We start from the raw sequence: 13,939 nt of genomic DNA on the forward strand, positions 1-13,939 counted from the left end.
GTTCTTTTTCTACCTTTGTGCTTGTCGTGCTTACCAGTTTAATAATGGGAAGAAACAAATGATCACCAGTAGGAGTAACTGATTTGTGACTGTGCCACATGAGGTTTCACCAGCTCAACATGTAGATAGTTTTCCTCTCTTTAGGCAGAAAGGCATAATTGTAATCACCTAGCTCAGCTTCTGCTTTAAAACATGACTTCCCTGAATTATTTCATTTTTTTTTTTATCTGATCATATCATTAGCAAAACATGTCAACTTACTGTAAAGGTTTCTGGTAAAGGAGAATACACCACAGCCCTTTGCATGTTGTTTCAAGGGTTAATCATCCTGACTGTTAAACAAACAAAAAAAAAAGGTCATCTTATTTTGTGTCAAATTTGTCAAGCTTAAGCTTTTATTATGTTTTTGGCTTCAAGACTGAAGAGTTATCAAATTGCTGTTACCTATATAGGTCACTGCCTCACCTTTCTTTTTTTAAGTTACACAGAGCCCTGAGTCTCTTGCTATAAGGCATTTATCTCCAAGCCTCAAATCATTTTTGTACCACTTCTCCAAGTTTTCAATATGCTTTTTGAATAATGAACACCAGAGCTAGACACATTGTTCTTGTAGCATGCACAGCAGTGCCAAATCCAGAGCTAATAGAGGCTTCTTATTCCTGCTCAGTGTTCCCCTGCTTATACCTCTCATTAGCCCTTTGGTCCAAAATCACTGTTTCCCTTGGGAGACGTCTCCATCCTCTAACTCAGAGTAAGGTCTTTATGCTTTGTCTGAAGACGTACTGTTTTACATTTGGCTGTATTAATGCACGCTCTGTGCTTGCATCCATCTTACCAAGTGATCCCATTTATTCCGCATCAGTTGTCTGTCTTCTGTTAATTGCCACTCTCCCAGTCTATCACCTACAAACTTTAGTTAGTACTGATTTGGTGTCCTACCACTCTCAATCCTGCATTTTCTATTCTGTTTTTTTAAAGAAAGAGAATCAAACTATTTTGATACTGACTGCTCAGGTGAATGGCAGGAAAACTTTTTCACAAAGCTGAAACTAAAATGAAAGTGGTCTCTCCTAAAGAGGGGTAACACACAATTGTGAAAAGAAAATAAATGCAAGAAGCAATTTATTTTTATTGTTCATTGCCTTGCTCTTAATATAGAAATTTGCTTGAATAACAGCCTTGCCTCTTACAATCTATGTTGTATAAAATCATAATCTTGTGTTTGACTTTGAAAGATTAGCATCACAAATTCAGCCAAACACAGATTCAGCATTTTGAACTCACTGGATGTTCAAGTAGATGGAAATTTGTGCAAGGCAGAAGAAATTACTTGTTTAAACTCAAATATATATTGCCAATTAATAACACTAGACAGAAAAATAACAATATAAAAGCATGCGTGAAAGTTAAATGGGCCTATTTTAAAGTATAACATTATGCATTTTTCTCCTGTTGAAAGGTCCCTTTTAAATACTTTTTTTAATTTATTTCTAAACCCAACAACAAATAAACCTGCTCTCCACCAAGGACTGAGGAGTGCCTGACATGCAAGCTTAAAATATTCAGAAAACTGTTTGGACTCTAACAAATGGAATGAATTATGAGACACATGCAGCAGAATACAGAGAGATCTTAAACTATCTCTAGAGTAAAAAGAAGTGATAATATTGCACTGATAGCTAGTGACTGTTTCTTACTCTTATGTCTCCCTTTGTTCCTTTGAGTTCTTTTCTTGTTTGCTGCCCCCTCCTCCACTTTCCTGTACTTCCTTTCTTCCCACCTTTTGTAGTCAAATCACTCACTCCACTTTCTACATTGCTTTATGCTTGTCTTTTCACAGCTGACTCAGACAAAAGTTACATTTGTCGCACAATCAGCCCCCTGAAAGCACTCTACAGCCATGCTATGAGACGCACGCATGGCTGCAAAGTGCTTTAAGTAGCTGATCACATGACACATTAACCCTCATCAAATGAGGGATCAGATGAAAGTGCTCCACTTTGGAGCATCTTAGGGAACTTCTGTTCCCTAGGATCAATCTGTCACACGATCAGGGCTGAACTGGGCTGATGAGCCCAGTTCCATCCTCAGGGTTGTCTTCAAGAAGGGAGAGGGGAGGGGAACTGAGCTGTGGGCTGGGGTTTGCCCAACCTGAGCTAAATTGGGGGCAGTAGATAGGAGCCTCCTGCCTAATGGTTCTCCCCCGCCCCTCCACCCTCTAACTCAGGCTAGGCAAACCCCAGCCTGCAGCTTGCTCCCTCTCCCCACTCCCTTCCTGCAGACAGCACTGGAGCTGGGAGGTAGGGTGGGGGAAGGGGGATGGCTATTCTTCTGGATGCTGGTTCCCCGAGCTCCTGCAGCCAGGCTCAATTTCACTCCCTCCCTACCACCCCTGCCACCCAAACAGGTGAACATCTTGCGGGGGGGGAGGGAAGTGCTCTAACTCTTGGTGCTTTATGCAGAGTACCATGAGTTAGCCAAGGGACCTGCACGTCTGTCAGCACCCAGGTTCTGGTGAAGTGAGCTCCAGTTCACAAAAGCTTGTGCTCTATATTTATCTTATTTCATCTATGAGGTGCATATCTATTCTGCTTCCTTCGCCGGATAATTCTCATTCTTTCAGTTTTAGTTTTAGATGCGGTTTCCACACTCCCTAGTTTTCTCCCTCTGCAATCTGAAATGCTACAGCTTTCTTTACATCAGTTTATATTAACAGCTAGTCACTTTGGTGTAATTTATAACTCCAGTTTTAAAAGGATGGAAGACTAGTTGTCTTACAAGATTGAGCATGAAATACTAGGGGATCTTTCCCCTGGGATCATGATTTTGGATCCAGCCCAGGTTGTTAGCAACTGAAATAAGTGGAAGTTGCTTGCCGAAGATCCAGCCATCTATTTGATGTACTGTTATATTTGTGGATACAATAACTTAATAATTTAATTTGATTCTGCAACAAAACTGACTCTTGTTTCTACCTTGCTAAATTCTCTAGGGCTAAAGATCATCTCCATGGATTTCTCTTTGAATAATAAGTAGAATGTTTACTAAAGAGTTGTGTTAGGGCCCCTCTACACTTTACATGTATAACACAATTAACTGGTTAATTGCATAATTACTTCAGACCAGCTACATTTGCAAATTAACTATCACACCATAAAAGGTCCATCCAGCTGGAAATTTAGGGCTGGAAAATATGTAATACCTCTGTAGGTTTCTATCCAGCCTTAATTTGCATGTAGAGGAAGCTGCCCCCTCACTCTGGCATGGCAAGAGGCGCCATTGTGTGGATCACATATCAGATCCTATCATGCCTTTACCTGAATGTCTAGAGGGGCCAATTAGACTCTATTTCCTCCTTTATTATAGTCTAGTATTACAGGTGCCTTAGTATTTGAAATAAATATTTAATGTTTATTAAATGTTTCATTTCCATTCTTAACATTTATAATTGTAACGTATATATTAAAGGGTTTTAAATAAGTATTTAAATTGTCATTTAAATTCAAACACAATATAAGGGAAAATAGGTAAAAAAAAAAATAGCACTTATTAGGCCCACTATTACTGAAGTAAAACTAGTGCACAAAAATCCATGTTAGAAGCAGCAAATGTTGCTGCATACACACAGCATAGCTGACACATACCCAGGAAAAGCAAAAAAACAAATAAACAGCATACCTCAACCGCCTCATTCTAGATATCCTATATACCTCTACCTACAGAAATACACCTTTATCTTTACCATAATTTCTCTGTGTGGCAAACAGCAAAGCACAACTTCAGCTCCCTCCAATGTTTCCTTTCTACACATACCCCTTTACTAAATAATTTGTTCTGAATGGTATTTATTATTAGTGTTTGTAATAGTTCGTCATGTTGGAAGAGGATTGTGGAGTGAAAGGAGACCTTGGTCCCCTGGAGATAGATGCCAGAGTCAGATTATGGCATTTATTCTCTTACGTATATAGTAAGGTGTGTACCTATATGTCAAGGAGTTAGAGCAGGGGCACCAAACGTATGATGGACCAGGAAATTCAGAGGTTGAGCCAGTGGTGGAGTGGAATCTGCCATAGACTCCAGGGCTGCAGGGTTCCACTGGGCATGGCTTTCAGTGACATTGGGGTGAGTGAGAGCTGAGCCAAGACAGCCCCACTTGGCCCATAGCCACTTGCACCTCTACCTCCATGACTGGCCTTGCCAATGCTTGCCCCACTCTTGCCTGGTCCAAATCCAGCCCTCAAGGAGCCCCATGGGGTGGTTTTGTGTAGCATTCCTAAGTAACTACTTCACAGTAAAGATTTTTGGGTCTATCTGACCATTAGTTTCTCAGGGTAGGCAGGATTATCAGGGGGTTTAATATTTTTTTTATTCTTGCTTTTTCTTTATGGCTTGTTTCTTTAATTTCTTACATTTTTAGTAGAGGTTGCTGTTTGGCAGGGAGGTCAAGCCTGAAATGGGTTGTAGTCCAGATGCTGACAGTAGGCACATGTGAGCCTTTGTATCGTCAATGCTACAAATTCCTCTGCGTTGTCAGGATAAACTGGCTTTTTCATTTGGCTCAAGTCTGTCAAACTTGTATTCATCTAGCACCAAACCACTGGCTATATAGGCAAAGCACAGAGAACTGCCAAAAAAATTATCCTTCATTAACCATCTTAAACAATTATCTGTTGTACCAGATCTAGTCAGGTATCATCTCTGCCAAGTTCTGTGGATATGGATATCAGTAGAAAAATGAAGAGAAGGACTACTACCATGCCATATGTTCAGCCACACACTAATTTCAAATGGTTTAAAATTTATGAAGAAACTTCACCTTTGAAAGTTCAGAGATTAAAGAAACTAAATTTCTTATGAGACTGTTACCTAGTTTTAGCTTAAATGCTTTCATTTTTTTCTGACTGAAATAGCCTGCAGCTCTTACTGCATTAGCAAGTAACCATTCTGAATTTTTTTCTGTAATAAACAAAATGCCTCGGCTTCGAAGTATAAATTAGGTGCTAATTGTAAAAACCAGTGCCACAGAGAGTATGTCCACATGTGTATTACTGTGCTTCCTAATGTGCATTAAATTTAGTACTTCTGGGTGCCTATATATGAGCAGGGAGACTGCTCCAACATGCTGGAATTCCAGTGCATCAGAGAAGACTCAATTAATCAAGCCTGCTGAAGCATGGCAATTACCGCACTCAGCAGCCTCCTGCGTCTCGTGTACCAGCATCCCCACCCTTAAAAATGGCGGCAGAGATGCTTGAACTAAAGCTTGTTGAACATTTTAGTTCAAGTGCCCCTGCCACCGTTTTTAAGCATGGGGACACTGATACATGAGACACAGCAGCAGTTTAATTTAGAGCAGCTCTTGGAGCCCACAGCTGGAGCATGTCTAAAAGTGCCCTCCACTGTGTACCCCTAATGCGCAGTAGTGAAAATGCTTGCTTTTTTAATGACACTTAATGTGCAGTAGCCTATTTTACTGTGTTTTAGCATATTTGCATGGTTTTTTATGCAGTGCTTTAAATATGCAGTAAAATAGGCTTCATATTTCAGCAGACAAGAAGGATAGATTATCAGCTGGTTCTAAACAACACCTAAGTGCAGAAACTTATCAGGCATCTTCCTGTTATAGGAACAATAATTAATATATCTCTATCTAATCAAATATTTGGTGAATTTCAGCGTTTACGTTGTTAACTATATAGCTAAATAGTGAATTGATCAGCCATGAAAATGCTTTTCATGTAAACCCAAGCTACCTCATACCTCCTTGTTAACTACTCAACTGTGGAAAGTCTTCATTTTCTATTCCAATTATTTTTTCAATAGAAAATTATGAAGCATTTTGAAACATTTAAAATATTGGGAATCAGCAAAAGATCAAATTAAGTTTCCCCCACCCCACCCCACCCCCAGTCACAGACCCTGCCTCTCCCTGAGGACATGGAAGTGAAGGACAAATTTTAAAACACTAACTTTGAAATAAATATGCTTGTAGTAATTTGCATATAGGCAAATTACTGTGAGTAACCATAGACTTAGTTCAGGGGTTTTCAACCTTTTTTTAATAAGTGTACCCCAGCAGCCCCCTTTGTATTAAGTGTACCCCTGGAGTGGGGAGGGGTGGTGAGCAGCTGGATGCGAAGCAGGGGAGGGTGGCAAGCAGCCAGAAGCTGAGCACAGGGGTGGGGGTGGCTTAGATGCTGAGCGTTGGTGTGCCGAGTGGCAGCAGTGCAAGGCCTGTGCAACCCTTCTCTCGCCATACCCTGGCCCTGCTCTTGTGAGGGAGCAGCACAGGTTGGCAGCGCTCTGTACCCCCTGCTCCCACGTACCCCCTGGTACTTTACAAAGTACCCCCAGAGGTACACGTACCCCCAGTTGACAACCCCTGACTTAGTTCATCCCAGAATTGATGCGTTTTACCTGTTTTTGAAACTGCTGCAAGTTTTAGCACAGGTACTCCATAAACACTTTTAAGCAGGACTTTTATACCTATTTACTATATAGTATAAACTATGCATGATATTAGTCCAAAACCAAAAGGCTCATGATTTGCTATTCAGTTAATTGAGCTGGGCCCCAGTAGAGTCAACAGCATTTCAAGCCATGGTGACCCCACAGCTCAGTACTGCTCAATATGTGTGTATATTCCAGCTACCCCCTCACAAAGGATCCATGTGCTAATTAGCCACCCTACTTATGTCAGGTGTCCTTGTCACAAGTCCTGGGATCCTCCAAAAATGTATATGCAGATAAGCTGCAGGGCAGTCTGGTCTGGCTCCACCTCATGGAGGGCAGGGCCACACTGTTGGAAATGGGAAAAGAAAGGCATAGCTCAGCTGTGAGAGTGAAGAGGAAGTCAAAATGTAGTCAATGTAGTAGCTCACCATGACTTGACAAAGAGTCAGTGCTGAGGGGGACTAACAGCAACAGACACTACCATATATTTTATTCAGATGGAGTGTATTAGGTTCCATTCTTGTGTTTTATAGCCATGCTCAGTGTTGGCTGCATTTAATCAACTTCATAGTTGGTTTCCATTAGTGAACACAGTAGCTTCTGGTAGCAGCTTAATGGTAGACATTGTACTTTAATGAGGCTTCCTTGTATGGAAATGGATGCAAAATGTTTTTCCCCATGCTGATTTGGGGGAAAAAAACCTTGTCTTATAATTGAATAAATACAGTATTTCTTTCCTTAGTGTACAGACACTTGGCTTCTCTTAATGTATAGTCACACCAATAACCTGAGGCTATATCTTTAAAAAAATATATTTAGGATTCTTGTGTTTTTCTTTTAATCTAGTTCTGCTGTTTCAACTCTTTCCCAAAGAGACTGTGACAAAAGTTTCTTGTTTAACTGGAGTGTAATTGGATTTGGCAACTAATAGTAAAATTGACAGAAGATTCATTTTCTTAAACCTGATTTTTTTTCCCCCTCTTGTAAATTCAGGCACTGGAACAATATTGCAGAGTAGACGGTGGCTATTCTGGCATTAGAGATGTTTATAGCAACCATCAAAGCCATGATGATGTGCAACAGAGTTTCTTCCTCTCAGAAACACTCAAGTAAGTTGAAAAGGGGACTTTCATTAATATAAAGTAGCTCTACAGATCTTCTTTACAGACAAGTACTTATCATTAGTATCCTTGACATTCAGGTAATGTAAAATCTGACTAATAGCATACAGCTCTTGTTTCATGGCAGGAAGCCAGATTGCATTTTTATTAATAAACTAAATTTTATGATCTATGGAAGTGTTTTACCTCTGTTAAAGATAGTTACTGGTAATTGTTCTGTTAAAAAATTACAATGTTAATAGCTTCTAATTATACATGCCATCATCACCCAAGTTTGTTTTCACCAGACAAGAGGGCTAGGCTGTCAGCTTGTACTTGAATACCTTTTCATTTTAACTAGAAAAACTTGAATCGTGACAACAGAATCTAAGACAACAAGAAAACCCTCATGCTCTGTTGCGGTCTCCCAAGCTGGTGGTTCTTAACCTTTTTAGACTTGAGACACACCTCCATAACTTTTGTGAATTGAGCAGCACCCCATTTTTTAAAATGTATTTATTTATTATAGCTTATTTACTTGTAAAGGGCCTGGGCAATGGGGGCAGGGAGCAGGCAGACAGGGTGGAGCCTTCCCTTATCTGCTTATCTCCACATTTCAACACCCCAAGGTTCCCCTGCCCCCCTACTTGAGAATCATTGTCCTGGGTAATTAATGAAGCAGAAGACATTTTGCCTCCATTTTTCTTTCTGTTTCTTTCCATTATTTGCATCCCACTCATGTATTACAAGAGTTATTTAGTTTTTACAGAAAATGTATTATTACCTAAGTGGGTTTTTAATTTCATTTCTGTTTCAGTTCGTTTCATATGGGTGTTTTTTCCACGGTTGGGGGTATGATAAATACTAGTATTTTGCTTAGAAATGATTGTATTCAATTCCTTTTTTGAAGTCATCCATAAGGATTTTCACCAAACAATTTTCAGAAGTTTTTGCTCTCAATTGAGCTAACAGGCTTTCTAATTATATGAGCGATACCAACTCAGCTTAACATGTAACAAATCATGCTCTAAGGTCCGTTTTTACTTAAGAGTAAAATAGCCACCACACATTAAAATTATATATAATCAAGGGACTTTTTTTCTGGGGGGGGGTTGAGGAGTTGTTTTGGTTTTACCTATAAGCAGTAGGTGATGAGTATTTGAGTTGTTCCTCATTTATTGCGCAGTCTGGTCTTGTTTCAAAAGTAATCTATTTGCTACGTCTAACAACAAACATTAAAATGTCTTAAGCACTTTATTATTCTATTTAAACAGTCAGCCATCCTTTTCACTTATGGAGAAATGAAGAAACAAGTTTTTCTATTAAATATTAGGAAGAGCTTTCTCACTGGGAGGGTAATAAAGCACTGTAACAGGTTACCGAGAGTGGAGTCTCCATCCTTGCAGGTTTTTAAGACCCAGCTAGACAAAGCCTTGGCTGGTGTGAAGTTTTGGGGGATGGTCCTGCTTTGAGCAGGGGGTTGGACTTCACTACATGACCTCCTGAGGTCCCTTCCAACCCTAACTCTCTCTCTTTCTATGAAAACAATGGAAACCAGTGTTCCAAAACCATTCTAATGTGATTTCTGGAATTTTGGTTTAGTCTAACCCAGGGTGGATGCAGTCTGCCAGGCCATTCTATCCAGCCCGTGGAGCCCCTAAAAAATTTAGAAAATTAATATTTATCTGCCCCTGGCTGCCTGTCATGCGGCCCTTGACGGCTTGCCAAAACTCAATAAGCGGCCCTCCACCTGAAATAGTTGCCCACCCCAGGTCTGACCAGTGCCATTGTTTAACCCAGATACTTTTTAATGCAGCTGTTTTTTGTCATCCAGGATAAACTAAAAAATAAGTTGTCTTTTTGAGATTTTTTTTTTTTAATAATAAAAGTGTGCATCATTGAGGACTCACATATGTGTCCATAGCTAATGTGTAGGTACATTTCCTTCAGCCAATGGCAAGTTTTGAGGAGAGTTAAGTGACAGCATTTAACACTGATAGCTTGGGGAATCTTTGTCTATATTAGGGCCTCCAGAATAGCCAGGAAAGCTATGACTGCATTACCAACATTGCAAAACTTTTCAAGAAACAAAACAAAACAAAAACATTAGCCTAGACTAGCCAAAAAACAGCCTTCTGCAGAAGAGGTGACAGTTCTGCGTACTAAATGATGGAAGCAGAATGAGCTAGAGGAATTTCTAAAATCTGTTTGGGCAGCCTCTGTGTATCACAGCAGGTTAAAAGGTTGTCTTTTTTAATAATGATTATGGCACTTTAGTAAATATTTACCCAAGATGTATTCTGATCTCTGTCTTTGTTCTTTGAAAATAAATCCCTAAGCCGAATCTTGCTCATTGGTATCAAGGCAAACTCTATCATTATTGTAATTTGATAGACATGGTCATTTGCAAAAACTTGTCATGACTGTTACGGAAATAATGTGTAACAAAATTTCCAAGAATGAAATGGAAAAGAAGGGCTACTTAACGACGATATCCTAGCCTTTATGTCTTGTCACTGTCTGCTACTATCAAGCCTTGAGGCCAATTTCATTTGAGTCAAGCCCCAATGGTTGGCATCAAAACATTAGTGACCATTATCACTAGTAATGTTTCGGGCTTTGTCTGTGGCCTAATATTTGATTCCTTTGTTATTCATAGAAGTGGAACATTAATATTTTGCTGGGAAGGTATATTAGTTCCAATTTCCACCACCATGAAAACTGGTTACCTTTTGGTGCTGTCACGTTTCCTGTTCTCTCTTGCACAGGTACTTATACTTACTGTTTTCTGAAGATGATCTTCTTCCATTTGAACACTGGGTCTTCAACACTGAGGCTCACCCTCTACCAGTTCTTCGTGGAGATGAGAAGAAGGAAGAAGAGGAGAAATAAAATAATGTTAAATTTTTAGGTTTTGCTTCATTTCTTATGTTTCTTTCCAGTACTTGGGCACATGATTTGGTTTTAAATTCCTGAGTTATTTTGAGTTTTTAAACCAACTGTTTTGCAGTCTGTTGTGTTTACTAGTAAATATTCATGAGTGGACCTAAATTCATTACGGGAAGACTTTTTAATCTTATTTATCCAACCAAACCATTTTTCTCAAGAAAATCTGACATCTCTAGATTTCATTAGGCTGCAGTGTCACCTTTGACAAAAACAATAGAAAAGTCTGCATGTTACTTGTTTCCTAATACCTTTTTGATTTGACTGCAAAATTGTTTCCTCCTCTGTGAGGAGATGTCTGCTTTAAGCTGTAATATTTTGCCATGTTGCAAAAAGCCATATTGAATTAAGTATAAAGAGCTTTTTTCTTTTTTGTTCTGTGTTAATTTCTTTTGTCTGTCTGTCATCTGAGACGAATCTTTTAACTGTGACAGCCTCTTCTTATGCGGGTCTATCATTAATTGGTAAAATATCTTCTGAAGTATTTCATTATCAATGAAGTTTACATAGGAGTATTTTCATCTCTTGCAGACATGAGTCCATCTCAAACTGCAGTATAGTTTGAAATGAATCTAAATCAGTTCTACATTATATTAGTGGACCGTTCCTCATTTGTGACACATCTCAGCTCAGACTTTGTTTAAAATATTACAAACTAAATTGTTTCCTTCCTTTTTCTAATTAGACTTGCAGTTCCATAGTCAGTCTGATATGATAAAAATAAACAGTCTGCAAAACTGGCATTGTTGTACTATTAAAAAAGGGAATCTTATTCTGCTGTTTATAGTCATTTACTTATTCAGGTCACTTTCATTTGACAGCACATTGAAAATAAATGAACTGTTCAATGAAATTCTCTCTTAAATTAGGCTGAGAAATATTGCAACCAGAGACTGACTGAATCTTTTCAAACATTCCATTCAGTTTAGGCTATGACCCGATTGGCCGTAGTCAGCTGGAACAAAGTAGTTTAATGTAGATAGAGCAGCAGGGCAGGATAGCTCAGAGGAAATTTCTCACCATAAAAATAATTAAATTTCATTAAGAGATTTAAGAGAAGGAAAATAACCGGGGGGGGGGAAATTGTTACATTTTGGAAGTATTGGATTGGTCTCCTTTCAGGGGGATTAAATTTATAGAAATACAATCCATTTAAAAGTATTGTACAAGGCAAAGTTCACCAAAAAAGGTAACAGCCATGCCAAGCATGTTATATTTAATGGCATAACCAAAGGGGAAAAAATCAGGCATAATTCCTTCTGCTACTTACAGTTTGTGAACAATTTGCAGAAGCAATTCATACAGTTTGTAGGGACTGAGCAGTATGTTCCAAGTAGAATAAGACACCTGCTTCCAGCATGAAAGAGGACACCAGCAGTTGAGTTGATTGCCCAACTACAAACATGGCTCAGAACAGTAACTTGATTTTCATCTAAATAAATGGCTGGGGTGGCTCAAATGTCTGGCTTTGTTTAGGGACATGTTTCATAACAGTAATGAAGTACAGAGCTTACTCCACAAAAGGCTGATATTTCTTTTCCATTAGTGAAAGAAAGTGCTGTAGAATGGTATTTCAGGTAAAAACCAGGAAACAGGATAACATCCCACATTTGGGGGCAAAAATCCATGTTCTTTTGTACCAGGGCCCTTTCTGACTACACTGCTGTGTATCTCATGCAGAGAGGAGACAAAGATGAAGAATCCCTGAGCCTCCCCTTTTGAGGTTGGGCAGGGAACTAAACCTCTGCAGCTTTAGGCTGAACAGGGTCTGCACAACTTGGGATATGGGGGGAAATGTATTACAGCACACATGCATCTGACTGCTGCCCTGCCTGTCTACTCCAAATCAATTAGGGACTCAGGATTTGAACCGTTATCTGCAGTTGGTAATAATGTATTGTTTCACTTACCAAATACAGGTGGAAAGGCCAGTGTGATACAATTGGTAAATTTGGGCACCTCGCTCAAAATCCCATGTTGATATGAATAGCAAGACTCCTGATGACTTTAGCAAGCTTGAATCTGCATATTTTGAGCACAGTATTTATCATTTTATGTTCCTTACATAACACATTCATGCAAGACATTTGTAAAAGGAATATAGGCCTATCTAATTTTTCAAACAAAACTAAACTCTTCTACTTCTCTACAAACATTTTGCAATATTTTTTTTATTGTTCTTAGTCTGGATACATCTTGTTCTATTTATCACATAATTTTGTGTGTGTGTTTTTGTGGGTCTCATTTCTGTTGATCACAAGTAATCCAATAGAATCTGAGAAATGTTTTGTAAACTTGGCTTTTACATTGTTGGGTTTTTTTGAGCAGGGTCCACTTCTCCCAGATGCATTTGGTTCTCCTGTACTCCCATAATGAGCTTGGGACAGGAAAGGAGAAACATGCCATACATGTTTGTTACTCCAAAAATTAAATAAGTAAATAAAATGTAAAGAATGGAAAGAACTGTTGTACAAATGGGGTTCTTCATATTGAGATGTTTAAATTTAACACTGATTTCCTTGGAAGTGTGGAAAATTATTTTGCAGGGGTTGGAAGTTAAGATTTGAAAGAGCACAAATGATGTGTGATTCTGTAACTGATATAGTATTCAGGTTGTATGTACAAACTGCACTATACTGTACTTTTTGTAAACTAATGTAAGTAGACAAGAAGATTGTACAACATGTAGATCTGCCAACTGTAAGAAAAACCCTTTTTGTAAGTTAAAAAGTACTGATTTTTTTAAAAGGAATCCCAAAACACCAAAGTGTGAAACATTATAGTGATCATCATTTTAAACAGTCAGCATTTATCAACAGTTGCCACGTGGGTGAAATGGAGATATTGGTATATTTCCCATATGTTTAAAATATGAAATCAACTGCATGGTCTTGCTGACTTCATGATGACCACTGTATATGTAACTGGTAATTCATCAGGCAAGAGAAATTAGTTTTGAAGAAGATGTAAGCAGTGTTTCTAATTTCCATGGAAGACGTTGCGTAAACTTCATTTCTTTTTAGCATATAACAATACAGTTAAGTTTACATACATTAAATCCTAAAAGGTGAATAATTTTAAATGGCATTTAATTTAAATTTCATGAAAAACAATTGTTTTGATAGTTTGTGAAATGAATATTGCATAATGTGTATGTTATATGACAACTCTACAAAATCCAATGACTCACTGTTTCTATAGTGACTTCATCATATGTATTATCCATTTCTGTCCATTAAAATTGTTTTTGATTTTGTACATATTCCATTTAGTCTTTTTCACCTTTATATAAATATCTAAAGTTATGGGGTACATAATAGATCAAGATGCTTAATTTTTAAGAACTATATTTGTAAACATTTCTCTATTGTGAATAAAGTCTTTTAATATATTGGTTCATTTTGTTATATTTTTTCCCCTGGTTGGCTTGTGAAAAATCA

The 13,939-nt window shown here is 38.3% G+C and overlaps 1 protein-coding gene across 1 annotated transcript in view; it reads left to right on the plus strand.

Moving 5' to 3' along the window:
• The window catches only part of MAN1A1 (mannosidase alpha class 1A member 1), a 277,351-nt gene extending 265,717 nt beyond the window's left edge, over positions 1 to 11,634 (plus strand). The window contains exons 12-13 of the mRNA XM_019520217.1: positions 7,447 to 7,562; positions 10,322 to 11,634. Coding sequence (XP_019375762.1) covers positions 7,447 to 7,562; positions 10,322 to 10,445 — 240 coding nt within the window. The 3' untranslated portion in view covers positions 10,446 to 11,634. The remainder of the gene's footprint in view (positions 1 to 7,446; positions 7,563 to 10,321) is intronic.
• The last annotated feature ends 2,305 nt before the right edge of the window (positions 11,635 to 13,939 follow it).

Source organism: Gavialis gangeticus, unplaced genomic scaffold, assembly GCF_001723915.1.
Source record: "Gavialis gangeticus isolate Ggan-Ray unplaced genomic scaffold, GavGan_comp1, whole genome shotgun sequence".
NCBI classification, from domain to species: domain Eukaryota; kingdom Metazoa; phylum Chordata; order Crocodylia; family Gavialidae; genus Gavialis; species Gavialis gangeticus.